The sequence below is a fragment of the Vulpes lagopus genome, chromosome 4 (assembly GCF_018345385.1).
Source record: "Vulpes lagopus strain Blue_001 chromosome 4, ASM1834538v1, whole genome shotgun sequence".
Taxonomy (NCBI): Eukaryota; Metazoa; Chordata; class Mammalia; order Carnivora; family Canidae; genus Vulpes; species Vulpes lagopus.
Window position 1 is genome coordinate 52,969,285 of NC_054827.1, and position 23,497 is coordinate 52,992,781.

General features: G+C 40.5%; 1 protein-coding gene across 1 annotated transcript in view; it reads left to right on the top strand.

The window, feature by feature from the left end:
- MGAM (maltase-glucoamylase) overlaps positions 1-23,497 on the top strand; it is a 141,825-nt gene that overhangs the window by 84,124 nt on the left and 34,204 nt on the right. Inside the window, 19 exon segments of the mRNA XM_041751803.1 lie at positions 238-337; positions 2,616-2,728; positions 3,036-3,161; positions 4,216-4,323; positions 4,325-4,348; positions 4,500-4,616; positions 5,520-5,633; positions 7,140-7,224; positions 8,590-8,707; positions 9,998-10,169; positions 12,030-12,146; positions 12,704-12,858; positions 14,345-14,429; positions 15,261-15,317; positions 15,852-15,976; positions 18,774-18,862; positions 19,557-19,606; positions 20,173-20,340; positions 23,279-23,431. Coding sequence (XP_041607737.1) covers positions 238-337; positions 2,616-2,728; positions 3,036-3,161; positions 4,216-4,323; positions 4,325-4,348; positions 4,500-4,616; positions 5,520-5,633; positions 7,140-7,224; positions 8,590-8,707; positions 9,998-10,169; positions 12,030-12,146; positions 12,704-12,858; positions 14,345-14,429; positions 15,261-15,317; positions 15,852-15,976; positions 18,774-18,862; positions 19,557-19,606; positions 20,173-20,340; positions 23,279-23,431 — 2,076 coding nt within the window.

Consider the following 23,497-nt stretch of genomic DNA (forward strand, 5'->3'; position numbering starts at 1 on the left):
GAGACACAGAGGGAGAGAAAGAGGCAGAGACATAGGCAGAGGGAGAAGCAGGCTTTCTGCAAGGAGTTCCATGTGGGACTTGATCCCGGATCCTGGGATCACATACTGAGCTGAAGGCAGACGCTCAACCACTGAGCCACCCAGGGTGTCCCAACACTGATTTCTTAAGTCATTTCCAGCTGTTTGGGGTTTAGGTTATTAGATGGTAAATTTGTATTTTTAATTTTCTTTCTGCAGGATGGAACTAACTTGTATGGTGCACAGACATTCTTCCTGTGTCTTGAAGATGCTAGTGGATTATCCTTTGGAGTGTTTCTAATGAACAGCAATGCCATGGGTAAAATACTAAAGGCATATTCATGGAAAAGATGCATAAGAACAATTTTCAGCATTGTGATAAAAGGAATGGAGCCTTTTAGGAATGGCCAAGCCATAGCTCAGGGGCTTGCATGTTCTCTGATTGTCCCATCTGTAGTTCATTACCTTTTGTTATATGGTGGCCATGAGTAGGGCTTTTTCTCCTAGCTAATGATTTTCTTGACTCTGGTCGCCTCTTTTAGAATATTTTCTATTGCAGAGTTAAAAGCAACTAAGCCTTTCCTATAATTTACTCAGAGGCAGTTTCTACTAATTTGTTCTTGTCCTTTAGACTTTCATCCAGTAGAGGGGTTGATAGAAATGCTCGTAAGAAAACAGCCAAATGCCTTGGGCCTAATGGGCCTAACTAGGTAGCTACAACCGAGCAATGAATATTTCATTCTGTTAATCCACAGGTAGCAAGGCAAAGTGGAGTCGCAAGAGTCATACACAGTAAGACCAATTTGTTTAAGACCAAACAATGTAACATTATAGGGATTCCAGAAAGTAGCTAGCTTCCCCATCTTTGAAGGTTTAGACAGGATCAGTGATGCTCCAGTTTTTTTTCTGCTTGCACCATTAACAATGGATCTCAGTGGCAATGAATCAGTCACCACAGGGGTAGAGGAGATGTATTAGAATCTCCCAGGGTTGATAGGATATTGATCCCTACCTCTTTTCAACTGAGAATCAATGGACTGGATCAGAGCTACTCAAAGCATGGCCTATGGATGGTTCACAGACTGTTTCAGGTCTACAGTAAAATGAATATAGAAATGGAAAGTAAACATTGCTGTAGCATCCAAGTGTGTACACGAACCCTTTTCTAGTAATTTGTTTTCATGTTATTTTGTGGAAAATATCAGATTGCAAAAAATTAGAAATTTAAAACATAAATCTCTGATCCTTCATTTGTAGATTGTTTGAGACTCACTCTAGGTGATCTAAAATGCTTCTAAAATACGGAATAGTCTAAGAATTGACTGAGATAGTACAAGGATTGTACAGTTTCAGGGTGTTGGAAGGAACCAGAAAACAAGTGAAGACAGGCTTAAAGAGCAAGTTCTCAGGATCCTAGATACTCTGTGTTAGTTGTTCTTATGATCGAAGACTACATTCAGTAGATCTTGAAGCCTTTTTTCCTAAATGCAAACCGAGGCTATGGGGAGACTTCTCTGAGAATTGTTATTGAGGCTTAGATAGATTTTGAACTTGTAATGTTGTCTCTGACTTTTTTTAGCTTGGCTTTTGCCTGATGTGAGATTCGCTGAGGCTAGTACCTCAGTGTGTCTAATTGGGCTGTGTTCTTGCAATGGTGATGGGGTATGGGGCAGGAGCAACGGGTTTTGTAGTTGTGAATGTCAGAGAAGAAAAACTTGAGGGGGGCACTTGGCGGGATGAGCACTGGGTGTTATGCTAAATGTTGGCAAATTGAACCCCAATAAAAAATAAAAAATAAATAAATAAAAGCTGAATGCAAAAAAAAAAAAAAAGGAAAAACTTTTCCTCTGCCCTCGCAGGTCCAGTATTTGGGGGCTGTGAGTCAAAGGGACAAGAGATAGGTTAGCAAGAGACAAGACAGTTTATTTACATGTGTCACATAGGTACACAGGAGAGCCCTCAGCAGAGTAAATTCTCAGAGGGGTGGTTAGAATTTGGGGCTTATATCCCACCTTGATATGTAAATAGGAGGGGGAAGAAAGGGTACTTATGGAAAAACAAATGACTTTTGGGAATGAAAAATGAGCCTTTAGGAGAACTGCTGGTGGATAGGATATTCTTATGATAATGTCTCTTTGGGTGTCCTGCCAACGTATTGTCTCAGAGAAGATAGAGTTGCTTCAGGGGTAGGAATTTATGACAACTGAGTTTATTTGGAAAGCTCTGCTTTTTGGCTGATTACGGATTTCAGAAACTCAAATGTCTTCAGCTTAAAATAATTTCTGTGCTACAGTGGCTTATTCTGGACCCCTTCACAAAACTGAGTGCTTTTTCATGAAAGCCTGAGTCCTGATACAGTAGTGAAGACACTCCAGTCACCGATTAATCAAAACCTGTCACAGATCAAAGGCTTTGCCTCTCTTTGCTGCGAGGGTGGACTTGATCATCAGAATGTGTCCCTTTGTATACAAAATTTGAGGCATTAGATTCACCTTCTTAATATTCAAATGATTGGCTATCCTTTGGTCTAAAACTTTGCAGTTATTACTCTAGAGTAAATTCTAATTTTTATATTTTTCACTTTTAAATCTTGCAAGAGGTTGCCCTCCAGCCCACCCCAGCCATCACTTACCGCACCATCGGGGGCATTCTGGACTTCTATGTGTTTTTGGGAAACACTCCAGAGCAAGTTGTTCAAGAGTACCTAGAGGTAAACTTACAATATCATGATGATGACTGAGGAAATAAATCCTAAATCATACAAATAAAAGTAAATTTAATATGCAGATGTGAGGCACAAAAATCTGCAGTTGGAAGTAGCTATTATAAATCTGCTACTACAAATCTATCTTACCCTCAGTGATTTATAGAGGGGCTAGAAGACTAGGCTAACATTCCAACATTAATGAAATGGTGTATTGGAAATTGGAGTATGTCTTGTGCCCCCAAACCAATGCTTACAAAATTTTGTTACAGATAGAGTATTTGCTAACTTTTATTTTGCGTACTTCTTTCAGCTCATTGGACGGCCTGCCCTTCCCTCATACTGGGCCCTTGGATTTCATCTCAGTCGTTATGATTATGGAACGCTAGAGAGCATGAGGGAAGTCGTGCAGAGAAACCGTGTGGCTCAGCTCCCTTATGTAAGTCAGGCTTTAAACATCCTCCAGAAATAAAGGAATTCCCTTGGGGAATAAGAACAACTGCTTATGCTTTCTCTCCTGGAGTTTTTTTTTTTTTAATATATAATAAAAAGAATTTTACATATTCAGAATGCTAGACTTTTTTGCTGGGCCGGCCATTCCCCTAAGGAACCCATTTTTTCATAGGAAATAATACTTAGAGACCACAATTTTGGGGTTTGGAGGCAATCTGTTTATATCGGTTTTTCTTATAACATTTTATTAGTAACATTTTCGTATGCTTACCATATTGACTACATTTATATTTTTTAATTTTAGTTCTCAAAGCATTTCTTTCCTAGTTTAAGTGAGCAAAAGCACATAGTACATAAACATAATAATAGAATATTTTTATATTTCGAATGGCTCAACTTGAACATATCTGTTCTATCATGGAGAGTAAGGCTTTTCAGGAGGTGCAAAGGAGAAAGCCCAGTAGTCTCTGGAATAATCCTTCTCTCCATACCCCTTTCCCTTGAAGGCAGACACATAGATCTTGAGTAAGAATCAATTTCATTCTGGGCACCACTATTATCATACAGGTAAAATTAGGAAAAAAATAAGTGCCAAAGAAAACTTGAGTTAGAAGAAAGGCAACGAAACAAAACATGGGGCAGTAAAATGACAGAGACATGGGACAAACTGTCTCTTCTCCCTTTCATTCAGCTTGTGGATGGGGTAGGATTTAGGTATGCATATAATTTTGATAGCCATTTGTTATAATTGTTATGATTTGTTAGATTGGCTTTTAGTGCTGGAGTGCAACAAGGCCTGGTGATGCAGTTAACCTGATTCCAGGGGTGGGGATCAGGCCTTAGGGGATACAATGGATCGTCTGTTTTTGAAATTACTAATGGAGAAGAAACATTTCGATGCCAGGGACTGATCTAGAACCTGGTTTCTAGCCCAGCGCAGAGTCAGTGTGTATGGGGGTCTTAACAGTGATCATTTGACTGAGTCATTTGAACAGGGAAATTCCTGAGTGCTAAATTGTGGACTTTGCCTACACTTTTAGGACGTGCAGCATGCCGATATTGATTATATGCATGAGAGGAAGGACTTCACTTATGATCCAGTAAATTATAAAGGCTTCCCTGAGTTTGTTAAGGAGTTACACAATGGCAGGTCAGAAGTTGGTCATCATTGTGGTACGTGTCATCCTCTCTTTCCCCCAGATCAGTGGCTTGCTCTTTCTTACCTTTGCAGCCACCTCTTTCTCCATTGACCCTCAATTTCCAGTCTCCTTTCTGTGCCTCGAGCTTGAAGCTGAGTCCTTCATTGTTTCTTTCCTCTTCTTAGGATCCAGCCATCTCCAACAACTCTTCCCCCAGCAATCCTTACGGCCCATATGACAGGGGTTCAGGTGCAAAGATATGGGTGAATGCTTCAGATGGGTTGACGCCGCTCATTGGAGAGGTAACTGAATGGGGGACCTCGGGACTTCTGGTTGGGGCCACTGTGGCAGAGTGTGTGTGTGTTTGTGTGTGTGTGTGTGTGTAGTTGCCTTGACACTTTCAAATGCCTTATATATGCTGGGGATAAACTTGTTCCTGTCTCTTCATCCCTAGACACCTAGACACCTCTAGCTCATGCATGCCCCCCACGGCTGAATCCCTTTGAACAGTAGCCTGCACCCTGAATACTCATGTCCTCGTGTCCCCTTCACTCTCCAGTTGACAGTAGGCTTCATGGCACTGGTGCTGCCCTGACGGATGCCACCACATACCTCCTAATCACCAGGTCCAATGGAACTGGTTCATTCCTCTCCTTTGTAATACTTGACCAATTTGACTACTTCATCAAACTTTTGTTTGTCCATGTTTTCACGAGGGTGTGATCTCCTGGTTCACTTCTAACATCTCTGCTGTCCCAAACACGCACAGTGTCTGAGAGGACATGGGTGGCAGGAAATACAGAAGAGGAAATGATGCTCTGAACCCACAACTTGTGACAGCTCAGTGGACACTTGGATAGGACTTTCCTGAATTTGCTGTTCTTGGGCCTGGAACTAGAGAAAGTGAGGGGGAAGGTGTAGCAGAGGCAAAGATGAACAATGTAGATGATGCCTGTGTCTGTGGATTCATTTATTTGGGGCTTTATTGGTTTTTAAAATAAGTTTTTCCTCATATGACCAATTGAGTCCACCTGACACTTATTATTATTGAGTATTTGGGGTGCTTCCCATTCCCAACTGGAAAAAGCCTGTGCCTAGATATCTCCATTGCCATGACCATATTGGGAATCTCTTTGCAAAATACTCTGTTTTATCCTATATTCGTTTAATTGACTCTTGTCAATGTTTTTCTTTTTCTACCTTAGGTCTGGCCTGGAAAAACTGTGTTTCCTGATTATACCAACCCTAGCTGTGCTGTTTGGTGGGCAAAGGAATTTGAGCTTTTCCACAACAAAATAGAATTTGATGGAATCTGGATTGTGAGTCCTTATTACTGAATTTTCGGGGACTCATGTTTAGACTGTGTATCTATGTCACTGAGTCAAGGAACATGGCAGGAAGGAGATGAAAAGAAAGCACATATAGCAGTAATTCTAATATTCCCTATGTTACTATTTAATCTTACTGAAACATGTAGCTTAGAATCTAAATCAGATAATTAGTTCTGGAAGTAAACTCAGAAGTTTTTTTTTTTTTTTCTGAATCCAGCTCTTCTTTTGAAAATGGATGGGTTGGGATCCCTGGGTGGCGCCTCGGTTTGGCGCCTGCCTTTGGCCCAGGGCGTGATCCTGGAGACCCGGGATCGAATCCCACATCGGGCTCCCAGTGCATGGAGCCTGCTTCTCCCTCGGCCTGTGTCTCTGCCTCTCTCTCTCTCTCTCTCTCTCTCTCTCTCTCATAAATTAAAAAAAAAAAAAAGAAAAGAAAATGGATGGGTTGATGGTGTAACTAGATGATGGGCATTAAGGAGGGTATGTGATGTGATGAGCACTGGGTGTTATATGCAACTGATGGATAACTGAACTCTATACTTGAAACTAATGATTACTATATGTTGGCTAATTTAATTTAAACAAAAGATGAAGTAAAAATAGGTCACATATGCCTTACGTTGTTGCAAAGTACATGGATTGTTCAATTGCCAGTTCAGAGCTCTTTCATTTGAACACGTTGGACAGATTGATCAGAACCAAAGTACCCAGTGATAAATGACAAAGTTGTGGGAGTGGTAAGGACAAATGTCACCTATAATATCAAATGAAAACAAATGCAAAGCAGCAGACGTTCAGGAAATTTTAGGGGGCTCTAGAGTTGAACTTTTTTCTATCTTTAAGAGAAATGTAGAAAATTAGGACAATACAGAGAGCTAAAAGGGTGAAAGCAAAGCCCCCTCTAAAAAGTTATCAATTGCAAACATCTACCATCAATATTTTGGTGTGCATCTTACCAGACCCCTCACCTGCTCAGCTATTGGCAGGGGCTTACCCCTTCATCTCTTTATGTATATATTTGTATATATGTATTGATATGCATGTGCATTCATAGCTATATTTGGAAATACGGAGAATGTATAAGTTGATTCGAGCACCCAGTGCACATTGCATCATGTACCCTCCTTAATGCTCATTTCCATTTATATGGAATCATATAAATTGAGATCTTTTTTCACCTAATATTTTTGAAAATGTTTCATTTCCTACAATTATAGACAAAATGCAATATAGACATAGCATTTTTAAAAATTTAAATTCCATTAGCCAGCATATAGCATTTTGAAGGGATTTTAAGAGACTTCTCTGTGAAACCTTTAGTGGGTAGAGAAAACAGGAAGATCTGTTTCTGTCTTGTGCATAAGAACCTCTTTAAAGAAGAAATATCTAGAATCATTTCTCTGATTCCTTAAAAAAAAATGGAGATAAACATTAGTACAACATAAGGGGGCTTGTTACTTTTCCGTCATGGTAGTTTTACTCTTTGTCTTGTAGGATATGAATGAAGTCTCCAACTTTGTTGATGGTTCCATTTCAGGGTGTTCCACGAGCCATCTAAATTATCCCCCATTTGTTCCCAGTAAGTCTTGGTGGTAGTATGATTAAATTGGCAATGCATATTTGGTATTTTACATTCATAAGGATAGATATGAACAACCTAGAAAAGAAATTTGTACATGTATGTGCATAGGGAGAGGAAAAGGTGGGTAATATATACCAAAAATTAGGAAAGAAAATCAAAGCACTCCAAGTTTTCCTAAATGAGGTATAAATTAAATGGAGGCCACTAGTCTTTTTACCTACCATCTGGGCTGTTTCTAGGGGAAGGTCCAAAGAACATATATAGTACAGAAGCCACAGGCTAGTGATTAGCTTTTATTACTCTCGAGTGAGTATCTCCAGAGGTCAGGGCTTACAAGAGAAAGTCCAGATAACCAGGCTTGGTCTTCAGATGAGGGTGAAGTCTGGTGATACCAAGAATGTGAAGAACAGACATGAACTGTAGGATGAAAAGAAGCCAGAACCCAGGCTTTGAAGGTCAAAGTCAGAGTCAGTGAATATGATGCTATTGAGCTCCAATTGAACTTTGAACAACACCATCTCTCAGGGTATGGCCCTGGAATCATGGCATTTATTGTAGTTTGAAGGAAGCTAGAAGATCACTGATATATTTTATCTTTATTAAGGAAAGAATGTGGTGCTAACATTATGGCATCTTATGAAGACTTTTAGTCTAATGAGAAAATAGGAAATTGGGGCAGATGGGCCAGGGATTTGGGTGGGAGGCTAAATAGTTCACACTTAATTCTTTTGATGATGGAAGCTATGTATGTTTTCATATAAGGGAAATAGGATATTTGAATGGTTTGGGATATATTAATCTGGTGTTAGTACAGTATGAATTCGAAGATCAATAGATCAGAAGTAAATAAGCCATTAAGAAACTACTGCAGTAGTTAAGATGCAAAGGTAATTGGGATCAGAGTCAGGATGGTACAATGGGAGCAGAAAAGAATAGAAGTATGAGAGATATTGGGGAGGTAGACTTTATACAATCCAGTCAGTGGAGAGAAGAAGTGAACAATAAATTTACACTTTCATCAAATATTTCTGTTCTCAAACCACATGATTTGCCTCAGTTAGAAGAATTCAGATTAAATCTCAAGTCTAACTGGATCCTCTGGCTTCCAAAGGCCTACTTTGAGTCAACGTGAGTGCCCAGGGTAGAAGAATGTGTATGCGGCAGCACAATTTATTTATATATCAGAGAAACTACTCCAAATATATAACCCTCTGATAGTGAGGAAGCTGTGTGATCATTTGCAGGATGGCCACAGTAAACCCCCACCCAAAGTGCCACGATTCCAGTTTCTGCCATATGACAGTCCAGGAGCAGGGAATGTGCATCTGAGGCTCTCACTGACTGATCCCTCTTCTGCCCCAGGAATCCTGGATGGGTACCTGTTCTCCAAGAGTCTCTGCATGGATGCAGTGCAGCATTGGGGCAAGCAGTACGACGTCCACAATCTGTATGGCTACTCCATGGCGATCGCCACGGCAGAGTAAGGCCACTGCTGCTCTGGACTTAATACATGATCAAATTATTGATCTTTGTTAGATTCCAGGTGCCAGGGTGTTATTTTTAAAAACTCTGCAAAATAAATGTGGTTATTATTACTGAATGAATGAATAAACTACCTGGCACATAAAGAAGAAGGAATCCAATAAATATTTGTGGAAATGTATAAAATGAAAGAATGGATGAATTTGAAAACTACATCTGAAACTAATGATGTACTGTATGTTGGCTAATTGAAATTAAATTTAAAAAGACAATGCATAGAATTTAAAAAATTATTTCCATTAAGCTATAGGAGAAAATAAATTTTGAACTAACAGATAATGTCAAAAAAAAAAAAAAAAAGAAAGAATGGATGAATATATGAATGAGTGGAAGGTTGGAAGAAATAAAGGGAAGTAACTTGACCAAGGGCAAACAGCCAAGACATTGTAAAAGCAAAATTTAAATCATTTTTGCATGAATCCAAAACCCATGTATTTTCCTCTCTGCTACACTGTATAGATGGAGTATGGAGGGTAAAGTAACTTATAGACTCCTTGAGCTTCAGGGCTTTAGATACTGGCTCAACTTCCACTGTGCTTTGTCTACCCTGGTGTATAGACTCAAGTTCTACAGCGAGGAAAGTGTACTGAGATTTTACTGTAACTTTGTCAGCAGGAAGTCAGAACAAAACCACATTCCTTCATTAGCAAAGTCATAGTATAAGTTTAGCCTTCTTGAAAGTTGTTTTAAAAATTGTAGAGCAAAATTTTTAAAATATATGTGTGGGCTTCTTATTTTAAAAATATAGATGATAAGTAATTGTAAAAGTACACAAAAGCATCTATAAATTTAAAATGTCTTTTTTTTTATTACAAAATTATGGCCAAAGTGTTTCTATTTAAAAAGAATGTAAGTTCCAAAAGGCTGGTCCTAAGGTCATTTTTTGCATATGCTTAAAATAGCACAATGTGCAAGATCAATGTTTATACATCTATATAAAGATAAATTTCACCTTTATAAAAAAAATATTCACCTTTGTTCCATAAAAATTGGATACTAGCCTTTTCAAGGCTGCTTTTAAAAATCTTGGAAAATAAAGATTTAATGATGTACTTAAAACAAAACAAAACAAAATGTAAATATACTTAATGCTGCAGTCTGCTTCTGTAGCAACTCTAACCCTATTGGAAAGAGCTAAAAGAGAATGATCTTCGGCATGGTCGCTATATCTGTGGGGCCAAGTCATGCTGAGATCACACATTGATTCTAAGTTTCTCTCCCTGTCTAGAGCTGTCAAGACCGTGTTCCCTAATAAGAGAAGCTTCATTTTAACCCGTTCTACCTTTGCGGGATCTGGCAAGTTTGCAGCCCACTGGTTAGGAGACAATGCGGCCACCTGGAATGATCTTCGGTGGTCTATCCCTGGCATGCTCGAGTTCAACCTTTTTGGTATCCCAATGGTGAGTCCCCATCCCAACCTTAATCCCCAGAAAGCCTCATTACAGAAAATTCTGAAAGCATGGAGCTCACCTCTCCCACCCTTCCTGGCTCAGGGGTTTAATGTCTTAAGAACAATGGCTTCATTTATATCATTATAGTTCTGATATTACTACATTCTTTCCTGCACTGGCTTATGAAGAAGACAGTGCACCCCTGAAGTGCTATCATTGGAACATTTTTTCTATTAAAGTATAACATACACACAAAAACATATACATATACTTAAGCATGTAGTTGATGAATTTTACAAGCTAGACACATCTGTGTATCCAGCACCCACATAAGAAAACATAACACTGCCAGGTCCCTAGAGGGGGGGTTTGACATTTTTTAGTTAAATTCAACATACGTATCTATGGAACTCCTACTATGTGCAAGGTACTAAGCTAGGTACGCATGGTAAGGGTAGAGAAAAGCATAAATATAGTAACAGAAACACCTTCTCTTTGCCTTATATATAAAATATAACAAATAATTATGACAAGCTAGGGACATATAAATTAAATGTTGAGGGAAATCCTGCGCAAGATACTTTTTAATTCTGACAAGATTACAAGGAACACAGAGAATCAGGAGAAACTTCATGGAACAGGTTGCACTTGAGTTTACCCTTGAAAAGTGGGTTTATCTTGGGAAGCCTGGGTGGCTCAGTGGTTGAGTGTCTCCCTTTGGCTCAGGGAGTGATCCTGGGGTCCTAGGATTGAGTCCTTCATTGGGCTCCCCGCTGGGAGCCTGCTTCTTCCTCTGCCTATGTCTCTGCCTCTCTCTCTCTCTCTCTGTGTCTCATGAATAAATAAATAAAATCTTAAAAAAAAGTGGGTTTATCAGATTAATGGGGAGGTCATTTTAAGATTGAGAAATAAACATGAGGAAAAGTAGTAAGGGGGAGAATTTCTGTGTCTGTAAGGGTTGGTTTGTAGGACCGGCGTAGAAAGTGATACTGGAAGGGTGGGTTGGAACCAGGTTTTGAGGAGGTGCTAGCTAAGCTGTGAGGAGACCTGGAGATGTTTGAATAAGTGTGTGACAGAATCAGATTAGGCTTTAGAAAGTTAATTCTGATAGTGATATGGCCAAAATAATAATACCAGCAGTAATTCTAGTTCTACCCATCAAAAAAGCTCTTATTGTATGACAGGGCATACAATATGCTGTTGGGTGTCCACGTCTTGGTTCAGCTCAGGTCATGGTCTTGGGATTGTGAGATTAAGCCCTGCCTTGGTCTCCATGCTCACTGGGGAGTCTGCTTGGGATTTTCTAGCCCTCTGCCTCTGCCCTTACCAAACTGCCGCCCCCCCCCCCGACCCCCCTGCACACTCACACACTCTCTCTCAAATTCATAAATAAATCCTTAAAAAACAAAACCTATTGTATGTCAAGTGTTTTACTTCCATTATGTCATTTACTAAAACCCTGTGTGGGTAATTAATGTCCACTTAAATGAAATGAGTAAACTGAGGCAAAGAAAAATGGAGTAGCTTTGTCATGGTCTTCTAAGAGTAAAGAGTGGACATGAGGAGTGCCTGGGTGGCTCAGCTGGTTAAGTGTGTGACTCTTGATTTTGGCTAGAGCCCTGTGTTGGGCTGCACACTGGGTATGGAACCTGCTTAAGATTCTCTCTCTCTTTCCCTCTCTCTCTGCCCCTCCCCACCTAAAAAAAAAATATGTAAAAGAGTGAACATGGGATGTGACCCAATTCTGACCACACTCTATAACCCTTCTCAGTAAAAATTGGCAAAGTGAAGTTGGGAGGTCCCTGATATCAAGCAAAGGGGGCAAGATGATGGAAATGAGGTATATATCCTGTCTGTGTGTCCTTCCAGGTGGGTGCTGACATATGTGGCTTTGCACTGGACACCTCTGAGGAGCTCTGTAGGAGGTGGATGCAGCTGGGAGCATTTTATCCATTTTCCAGGAATCACAATGGCCAAGGTTACAAGGTAAGTCTCCCAGGAGACATGATTAAGATAAATTTGACATATGTTAGAGCTGGATCTGTCTGCATCCTCGCCAAGACATCTGCTGAGCCAGCCTCCTACCTGGTGCTTCACTTAGGCTAATTTGCAATTAACCAGGGCCTCTGGCATGCCATGAAAATGCTCTGCTGTCACAGACTCTGCTCTTGGTAGTGCTACAGTCAAGGGGGTGGCGGGTCTGTGAAGGTTCTTACCAGATGTCTGTACATTCTATCTACATTGCTCATTTTGTATTGAGAATCAGATGAGGAAATATTTCTAAATGATTGAAATGACAATCCCCTGACAGAGCAAGTCCTAAGTGTGAATGAGGCTGGATGAGGTGCCAGCAGAAGAATGGTACTTACTTGGTGATGGGATCTCCCTCTACCCACCTGTGCTGCTCAGAGGCTGAGTTTACACCCTAGGCCCCAGGCCTTTGGGGAAGGGAACTCTTGGTTCTGATGAATGGGGTCTGGAGTTCTCCAGATGCTTCTGTTATTCATAGTCGGATCACAATGGCAACCTCTTCTTCCTCCCAGGCCCAGGATCCTGCCTCTTTTGGAGCTGACTCTCTGCTCTTGAACTCCTCCAGGCACTACCTTAACATCCGTTACACTCTATTACCCTACCTCTACACCCTCTTCTTCCGTGCCCACAGCCGGGGGGACACAGTGGCCAGGCCCCTTATGCATGAGTAAGTTCACATCATCCAAAGGGGTTTTGTTTGTGTGACTGGTGACCCAACATGGTCTGTTAATCAAATATCAGAGTGGACATTGAGACACTTCAAGTGGTTATTCAGGCATCTATATCTATATCTATATCTATATCTATATCTATCTGTATCTATATCTATTAAAAGATTTTATTTATTCATAAGAGAGACAGAGAGAGGCAGAGACATAGGCAGAGGGAGAAGCAGGCTCCCTGTGGGGAACCTGATGTGGGACGCGATCCTGGGACTCTGGAATCATGCCCTGAGTCAAAGGCAGATGCTCAACCACTGAGCCCCCCAGGCATCCCAATCTATATATGTATATTTTAACTGAAATATTCAGTTGGCATTTGCAAGGCCACTGCTGCCTCCATACTGTTCTAGAGGTATATTTAAGGTATATTTAAGTGGAATAGCCTGCTCCCTTTTATGGATAGAAGTAGACTAAAATCACAGGACTTTGAGGTCTTTGTTCTACCACCAACTAACTTAGACAAATCATTTAAGTTCTTTCATCCTTCTTTTCTTGATTCTTAGTTTAAAGGATTTGATAGCTTGAATAGAATGGTGTCTTCTGTAACACACTATGTTTAGGTTCTAGGATGAACCTATCATTTATACACGAATAAGAATATTACAGAGGATTTCTAGAGTTCCAGAATCTTTACTGCCAGCCTTTACTGCCATCTCCAATTTAACTCTGAAAAAGGGCCCTAAAGACCCTTTCCTTGTCAAAAGGCAGTTAATTCTCTTAGGGATCTGACATTCTAGGCTCTCAGGCACATATCTGCTATTATTTTTATTATTATTATTACTATTATTACACATTCATTATTTTTTAAAATTTTTTATTATTTATGATAGTCACAGAGAGAGAGAGAGAGAGAAGCAGAGACATAGGCAGAGGGAGAAGCAGGCTCCATGCACCGGGAGCCTGACGTGGGATTCGATCCCGGGTCTCCAGAATCGCGCCCTGGGCCAGAGGCAGGCGCTAAACTGCTGCGCCACCCAGGGATCCCACATTCATTATTTTTGAGTCACTTTTTACAATCTCCTGAAATTTTCTGTTAAAGGGCAGATACCCTAAAAGGGTAGAATTTTAAATTATCTGCTAATTGTGATCATACCCAGTTCCTTCTTGATAGTCAACTGAAGTTGTAAGATGCATTGCTTATTTTACTTATTTTATTTAAAGGGGGATGTGGTGAATAGACTTGCAGTCTGGACCCTGCCTTGCATATGTCCTGGAATAGGCACCTGTGTCCAACCAGGGAGAAGAAAAGGAGAGTGCATGGGTTGGGGAAAGTGAATCTGTCTGCCAGAGCACAAGGCAGGGGCTGAGTGGGTGTCCCAGAATAATGTGAGGGGTTACCGCAGGCAGGCACCCTGCATATTTTGGACAGTTGTGGGGAGGGTTATTAGGAAGCATTGGCCCAGACCTCAGTGAATGTCTCTTGATCTCCAGGTTCTATGGGGATAGCAGTACGTGGGATGTACACCAACAGTTTTTATGGGGACCCGGCCTCCTCATCACTCCAGTTCTGGATGAGGTAAGTGTCCCACAGAGGCACCTGGATGGTCTCTGCTTCTGTTCTTGCTACCCTCCAAACTTTTCTCTTCCTGGAACCATTTATCTTCTCTTTATTCCAAGTCTGATTGCAGTCCCTATGGCTGAGTCGGCCTTGAAGACAGTGTGCTGAGGTTTGGTGAAGTTGGAGATGTGTTCCTTACATATCTTTTTTTCTATATGAGTCTTTTTCCTCGATCAAGTTCCCAGTCACTGGAGAAGCATCTAATGGTGGCTCTGGGGCTGGAAATGGTCCTATTTGTCATCAGATTTTCATAGCAGATCCTACTTGCTCCTTGAGGTAGAGGCAGAATGGAGCAGGGGTCCAGCACTGTCTGTAAAGTTGGGTGGACTCAGGGTGTGATTGCTGCCTCGGCCTCACTTAGTACCATGTGCCCTGGGGCGAGTTCCTCAGCTGGAAAGGTGAGATCATGAGAGTACCTGCCACTGGGGACAGTTGGATTACATGAGTTCATGTAAAGCTTGAATTTTTACCACAACATATTTTCATTTTATTTTATTTTATTTTATTTTATTTTATTTTATTTTATTTTATTTTATTTATTTTTACCACAACATATATTTAAATATTATTATTCCTAATGTGGTTCCCCTGGGATTTTTCTTTCGGTTGCCAAGTTATTGCTTCTACTATTCCTATCGGAAGAAAGACACAATTTGTTAACAGAGAAAAGAAAGGATGTTTATGCTCTCTCAGTATATGGTTAAGAAGCTCCATTGGGAATGCTAAGAAATCCATTTTATTTCCTTCAGAGGCTGTGCCACAAGGAATGATATTTTCTTTTAATTTCAGGGTGCAGAGAAAGTGATGGCTTATATACCCGATGCCGTCTGGTACGATTATGAGACTGTAAGTAGCTTTGACTTTTCTTAAACTCCTCAAGACCACAGCTGCATAGACAAGATGCCTCCCTGGAGAGAGGAACATCTATCAGTACCCCAAGGACTATTTTTGTACTGTTTTCTATAATTTCATAGCACAGTTGATAAAGTGAGCCTAAATCACTTAATGTCAGTCATGAAGAGATCTGAAAAAAAAAAACACTTTTATATGTTTTATTTAACAGTAAGATAAGAGCAAATATTGGAGAGTTCAGTGGAGGGTTCAGTGTGGTCAGGTGTTAGCTAACTTGTTTAAAACTACCCATTCATCCAATATATGTCAGATAGCCTCAGCGTGACATAAATGCTCCCCCAAATGCCCAAGTGATGGCAAAACCTGTTGTTCTTAATTTGTTTCCTTCCTCTCATTTGATTGCCTGACTAGACAGTAGGTCAGCCAGGTGGAAAAAAAAAGAGAGCTGTAGATAACTCAACACATGGGTAAGAGGGGGGTGCGAATGTGCCATCCTGCTAAGGTGCTTGACATGTGTGCCTGCATCAGGGGGCCCGAGCAAGATGGAGGAAGCAAAGAGTGGAGATGGGACTTCCTGCAGACAAAATTGGACTTCACCTTCGCGGAGGCCACATCTTTCCCACACAACAGCCAGCCACCACCACGGTGGCCAGGTAGAGCATGGTTGAAGTTTCCTTTAAGCGGGAGGCTGCTGACGAAGCTGGTCATTTCCGTTCCCATCTGTTGCCGGTGTAGAAGATGCTGAAGCTTTCTGTGGCATGTGGGGGCGGGGAGGGGGGGACTGGGGTGTGTGTCCATCATACTCAGTCCCTTACGTTTCTCTCAGCCTCTTTGGAGGAGGTTGGGATTTACAAGATGGATTTTGAAAGAACTTAATCCCTATCCTTCCTTAAACCTCCTGCATTTTTCCTCAGAACACACTGACCGCTGGGGTGGTCATCCTTCCTGGTTTCCCCAGGACTGGTTCAAATTTAGCACCAAAAGTTTCATGTCTTGGTTAAACCTTTCAGTTCCAGGGAAATGGGGTCTGTTGATTACTCTACCTGCTTGGTAACCCATTATGCTATGCTCTTGACCCATTCCTTCTCATTTCCATTCCTCTATAATTTCAATTTCCCATTCCTTTCTTCCCACTGAGCCACTTCTTTTCCTGTGATGCAGAACAGGGTACAAAATTTACTTGTTCACTTCAAGTCTATCTCATATCACTGATTTCTCCTTTATGACTCATTGATTCTGAAATTCTAGATTCCATCTGTACTAATGATGTACACATTTATATATGTCTCAAAGTATTATTTGTCTTTAATAGACTGGGAGGTTAGAAATCTTTCTTTTCTTTTCAACTTTCCTTACCACCTAAATTTTTCTAGCTGCAGACTTTTTTTTTAAACTGCAGACTTGTTATGATAATGAGGCCAAATACTTTCACATCTCATACCAAATGGTTTCTTTTTATCTTATTGTTCAGCTTCAGGCTATTCTGCATACTGATACCAAAATTATCTTTCTAGAATGAAGTTTTTTTTTTCTTGTTGCTTCCCTGCATGAAGTCCAAATTCTTTCATTAGCAGGGTATTCCAGGCCAATCACAATCTAGTTGCAAGTTAACTGTGCCTCCTGAGACATCTGAATACACACCTGTAGACCAGCCATGCCCAAAAGCTTGCTATTCCCAGGCATACCTATTAAATAAATAGGGCATTTGGGCTTCTGCACTTATGATCCTCTCCAGCATGCTTTGCCTGGTGTGTTCTTCTTAGACATTCTCCAAATTTAAGATTTCACTCTGCAAGAAATCTTCCTCAATTCTTCCAGCAGAGGGCCTGCTGCCACTACAAACTTTTTAAATACTTTTTCTCTTTGGTATACTGTTAAATTATTTTTTGCTCCCTAGCGGATTTTTTTTTTCTTTCCTTCTCAATATTTTTAAGTATTTCAAACATAGTTACTTTATGCCTTGTATTTGAAAATTCTATTATCTAAAATCCTTTGGAGAATCCAAATTATTGTTCATTGTTTTTGCAAACTTTCTTTCATGCTGGCTTATTACGTTGTGTGCTTAGTCATTTTTCCCCCCAAATGTAGTGATCTAAAGGGTCCAAATGTGGGGTCTTATTACGCCAGAGAGATCTTGCCTTTTTACTTGGTTGCAAGTCAGGATTGCTATCATCTTGAAGGCAGTTTAAGCAACCTTTAAGGATCATGTGTTGGGTGCATCTTTCAGGGTGCCTGGTATCCCCCAAAATATTTGGTCAGCCACACTGCTGGAACTGCCATTCTGGACTCCCATATAAGTCTTTTGACTTGTGTGTCCCTCTACTTCCTGTCTTGATTATGTGGTGAATATGTTCAGTCCTTCTTACAATATTTAAGGCCATCAACAGGGCTATGATCTATTTGTCTTTATATCTCTTAGACTTGCTGACAAATAAAGCTACTTAATACATATGTGTTAAGAAAAAGCAGGTGATTTGATTGATAATGGAACCTGACTTCATAGGGCACACTGGAGGGCTGACCAGGGAAAGAATATAAAATGTGAGGCCAGGGAGGGACCAATGGGAGCAGGAAGCTGGGAAGTAGTCAAGGGAGTGGTGACACAAGGAGGGCTTCCACATGAAATGGCTCTTTTTCCCTCTTTCTCAATGCCCATCTACCTCATTGCCTTTTTAAGTCATGTTTTGTGTTTCATATTTTAAATTATAAAGCAGAAAACTCAAATGTTTTATTTTCCTCTCCAAATGAACTAATTATAAATAATAAAATTAGAAAAGTTGCCTTAAATAGATGGACTTTATTGTATTTTATTGCCGTCTGAGTCAAAATGGTTCTTTGGCAGGAAAACAAAAATTTATTCCCCCAACCATAGTTCATGTTTCTCTTGTATGAACTCCAAAATTAGGCTGAGACAATTATTGTCTAGAATTTCTTTCTCTTCTAATAGTCTGCATTCTAAATAATAGTTGCATCAGCAAGTTTTATAGTAGCAATCACAGTGATGCTGGCACTTAAATTCTTGCTTTCTACATAGATGTTTATTGCTAATGTTCACAGTATTTCTGTCTCCTGTGATGTTACTGATTCTAGAGAAAGATGCGCCTGCTGATTTTGCTTTTGTGCCTGGAGAAAAGCGAGCCATCTGCTATAACCTTTCCCATTTGAAATCTGATGGCGGGAGCCCCTGGGTGGTATAGTCAGTTAAGCATACAACTCTTGGTTTAGGCTCGGGTTGTGATCTCAGGGTTGTGGGATATAGCCCCATGTCAGGCCAGTGCTCTCTCACTCCCTCTACCACTCCTGCACGTGTGTTTTCTCTCTTTCTCTTAAACTGGTTTCGGTTGGTGCATAAATGAAAAAAAAGAAAAGGAAAGAAATCTGATGGCAACATTCCCAGCTCTTTCGGCAAAGTTCTTTGAGTCTTAAGTCCCTAAATCTTGTTTCCCACAGTCGCCGGAACCCCCTTGGTCTTATCATTGCCCTGGATGAAAACAAAGAAGCAAAAGGCGAACTTTTCTGGGATGATGGGGAAACTAAAGGTGAGCACTGTTAGGACAACCTGCATCTGTGAGTTATTCCCACTGGTCATTCGGGGGCGGGCGGGGGGGCGGGAGGGGGAGCGGGAGAAATCTCACCAGGCACAGCAATGCTAATCACTCAGAGGAGAATTTTAGTTTGGGTTGCACTGTTCACTGCTAGTGGTAGATGGACCTCAGATGGAAGGAAAACATGTTTCTACTTCTTAGAATGCTCTCATCAAACAAGCAATATGTATAGGCTCTCATTTTATTGTCAACAGGTATCTGAAAGAGATGTTTTCAAGACTATTCCTGCCATTAACTGTAGATCTCTTCCCCTAAAATACTTCTGCACAAATGTTGATGATAAGAAACACATACCCATGCCAGTGAGGCAGAGTGAGAGTATATTCTTCTCATGTGCCTGTATCCGGTCATGCTTCTTCACACATTTTTCTGGCTCCAATATATTAACAACTCTTGTGGCTCAAGCTTAGGGGATAGATTCACTTGAGGCATCTGCCTTGGAAGCTCTTGGAAGGGAATCTTTTCAAGGGTAAGGTAGGAAGGAAGAGGGAAAAAACAGTGGCCCGGCCTTGGACACCTGTCTATAATCTTGTCATTCTCAAGATGTAGCTTTCGATACAGCCGAGGGGTCATCTGTTCTTCTGTGGTGGGCAAGCCAGAGGTTGATTCACCTTCCTTGCACTTTCAGATACTGTGGCCAATCAAGTTTATCTCTTATGTGAGTTTTCTGTCACCCAAGTAAGTAGCACATTTTAATGAATCTTAGGTGTGGGCTTTTGTCTGACAGCTCATGTGTGTTTGTGTACATGTGTAATTATATGTGTAGTTTCACATGCCTTTATGACTGTAGATGAGTCCATTTCCTTTTTTGTGAAGGTAAAAGAACTTTATTTTTTATTATTATTTGCTTTTATTTTAATTCCAGTTAGTTAACATTCAGTATTATGTTAGTTTCAGGTGTACAATATAGTGATTCAGCATATCTATGTATCACCTGGTGCTTAGATGGGCACATTTCAATTTATGACTTAACTCTCAATAATTGAATCATCCATGTTAATAAAAAGAGGTAATGATATGGATAAATCAAAGTAGCCAGCCTTTTAAAATGCAGTTTAAAAATTCCTCTGTGTGTATTTCTCTCTTTTTTGTTCAGAGGAGTATTAAAATAAATTTGTACTCCTTGAGCACATGTTATTTGAGACAGTTAAGAGGCATTCAAAGAAGTTTTGGGTATATGGTCTAGGATAGAACATTTGAGGGACTTGGCCACCAATCAGCAGACCTTTGTGTTTGTTTTGCAGAACCGCTTGGATGTGAAGATTTTGCAGTCAACTTACAAAGACCCCAATAATTTAGTATTTAAAGAGATTAAAATTCTTGGGACCCAGGAACCTACCAATGTTATAGTGAAACACAATGGTATCCCAAGTCAAACTTCTCCTAATGTCACTTATGATTCTAACCTACAGGTAAAAATTCATTTTGTTGAGATAGTTTATCAAGATCATAGCTTATGGTGTTCCTTCTTGCCAAAGTTGTATGGGTTCCTGAAGAACCAGGACACACTCTGAGGTCTGGGGTGGGGAAGTCAGAGGGTTAGGAGAGGAAAAAAAAGCAAGGGCTAAGCTAGAGCTAGAAGGGAGCAGGGAGCTGCTGAGAAACTGGAATAAGATAAAATGGTCTTTTCATCCATATTCCCTTATTTGCCCATCAGTCTTTTGTTCTCTCTGATGGAGACAGAAGAAGAGCAAAGTGAGGAGTGTGGGGGACAGGATTAGAGGGAAAGTGGGTCTGAAAGCTGCTGGCTGAAGCTAGAAAGGCAAAGTGGGAGTTGAGATCCCCATTAATTAAAAATTTGAAGTGCATTTTTTTTACTGTGCTCAGATATATGGAATTTCTCTCCAACATATACATTTTAAAGAAATATTTTAAGTCAAAGAATCTGACCAGCTTAGCTAATGGCTACTTATTTGGTTAGATAAGGATAAAAAATAATTTTTCATCAGTTGTAATGAGACTTGATGCTCCTGAGCAGGTTGTAATCTGTTCACTTGGTATCTTAGTGTTATGAAAAATCCTTTCCCCCATCCTCCTCACTCCAGGCCCTCCAGATGATCTGGGACTGGGAGCTCCTGGGTCAGCATGTTTGTGAGAGATCTTCCCCATTTGGAGAAAATAAGTAAATCTGGCATTCTCCCATAATGATGTATTGATGACATTGGCATTTTGCCTTCCAGTGTAGGTTGAGGATGCGTACATTATAAAGTTAGAAATAAAGTACAGTTGACCTTTGAACAGCATGGGGGACACTGACCTCCCCCCCCCATGCCATCAAAAATTCATAACTAACTTTTGACTCCGAATCTTAAGAACTTGTTTTGATCAAAAAGCCTTATGGGTAAACTGTCGCTTAACACATCATCTGAATTTGTACATCATCTGAATTCTACACTGTATTCTTACAGTAAAGCCAGTGAGAGAAAAGAAAATGTTATTAAGAGAATCATTAGGAAGAGAAAATACATTTGCAGTTCTGTAGTGTATTTATTGAAAAAAAAAAAAAAAAGAACGATGCATGAAAGTGGACCCACGCAGTTCAAACCTGGGTTATTCAAAGGACAACTGCACTATATGGTTAGTTATGGCAAAGTGCGAGCCATTTGAAATGTGCACATACCAAAACAAGATCAATAAAGACCTGCTAAGTAAATTAATTAATGTAAGAGCAAAGGAACTGTCGGTGTTTGAATTTGGGTGGTGGAGAGATACAATTTATATATGTGACACTACTGGGAAGGGGACAGGCAATCCAAAGCAAGAGAGGAAATGTTAACTTACGTTATACCAGATTTAATGTTCAAAGCCTCATGGAGTAGCTGAGCAAAGCCATTGGAAAAATCAGGGTTTAAGCTGGACTTTGAATGAGGGTGTATCAGACAGATTCAGCCACAAGTGATAGGAAACTGAGCAAAATGGGTCTTTGAACAAATTGGGATTCTCTTCTTCATGCAATAACAAGTTTAGAAAGTGGTGAGTTGCTGGTCTTTGTTCAGTCGCTCGAGGTTGTCAGGGTTGGTTGGAAGTGACTGCTTAGTACCAGCTGTTGTGGCTCTATTACTGCAAAATGAAAGAAGAGTCAGGAAGGAAAAGGTGCAGAGAAGGGGCAGGCCCTTAAATGAAGAAGGAGACTCTGAGCCAGCAACTCCTAGTGGACTTGTACTTGCCCATTTATGGCCACAGCTATGTTATGTGGATTAAAAATTTAGTTCTTAATCATGAACTTTAATATTCTAAGCTGAAATAGTGAGTCAGAAAAGAACTTTTATATAAGGCAGGTAACTAGCAGTGTATTCCGCAAAAGGGCACCATTTTCCTAGAAAGAGCATTGGTCTCTTTCAAAATAAGCCAATCGAAGGATTGAGATCAGCCTTACATTAGTCCGCAAGGATTATATAACGAGAAGAGGTCGGGGATCAGTGTGGACAAATAAGTTGTCATCAGATTTTGGATGGTCTTAGCTGCCAAAGTGAGAGAGATCTGATTCTCAAAGTGTGTCCTATAGATCCTTGAATCAAGGCTGTGCCATTGTCAAAGCATTGCTCTGGGGAGTGGGATTTGTGAATTTAGACTGAGAAGAGCCTGGAAAAAGGGTGATTATCCTTAGAGTGTATTTTGTAATTCTGGGCAAATGGGGACCTTCACTACGGAAATTGCTAATTAAAGAAGAGATATAAATACACAGAAAATATTAAATATTTGAATTAGTGGGACTCAAAGAGGCAACGTTTCAGGTTTTGAGGCTTTGGTCATGGAGAAATAAAGAGGTTGGGACATTAGAAATGGAAGGAAAGGTAATGATTTTGCCAACTCCCCACTTTTGCAGTTGATGAAACTGAGACCCAAAGATCTGAAGTGGTTTGACTAAATTTTCCTAGCAGATGGAGATGAGAGCTCAAGCCACACAATTGTTACTCCTGTTTTCTTTCCACTGTTCCAGACCAAGGCAGGACACCTGGGGTTAAAAATGGAGGGCAAGAACATAAGGTCGATTTTTGGATGGCCCCGTGAGCTCATGTGTGTTATGCTACAAGGGGAAACACAGAAGGCCTTTCGACCAGATAAGGAAGAGGAAGGGGAATCAGGGAAGGAAAGAAAATGGGTGATCACGGAAGATTTTATTTGGCCTAATTCTCTTCCAAACGTGGTTTACAAGATTCTGATAGTTAGGACATTTGCACTCTTCCTCCTCCCTCCATGTGGCTCCCTTCTTAGAAGCTCCAGTGTGGTGTCATTTGGATTGTTGAGAGCCTAGTCTGGTTTCTATTTTCTTTCCTAAAAGAGGTTTCAAATCTTACAAGGCCTTTGTCCTCAGGATAAATTTCCTTGTCACTTGCCCATCCTACACAGGTTGCTCTTATCACAGAAATTGATCTTATCCTCGGAGAAGCATACACGGTGGAGTGGGACCTGAAGATAAGGGATGAAGAGAAAATAGACTGTTTTCCTGATGAGAGCGGTGCTTCTGCAGCAAACTGTACTGCCCGTGGCTGTGCCTGGGAGGTAACCATGCTGATTGCACTAAAATGCATTGAAATCCTTGGGCAGCCCGGGTGGCTCAGTGGTTTA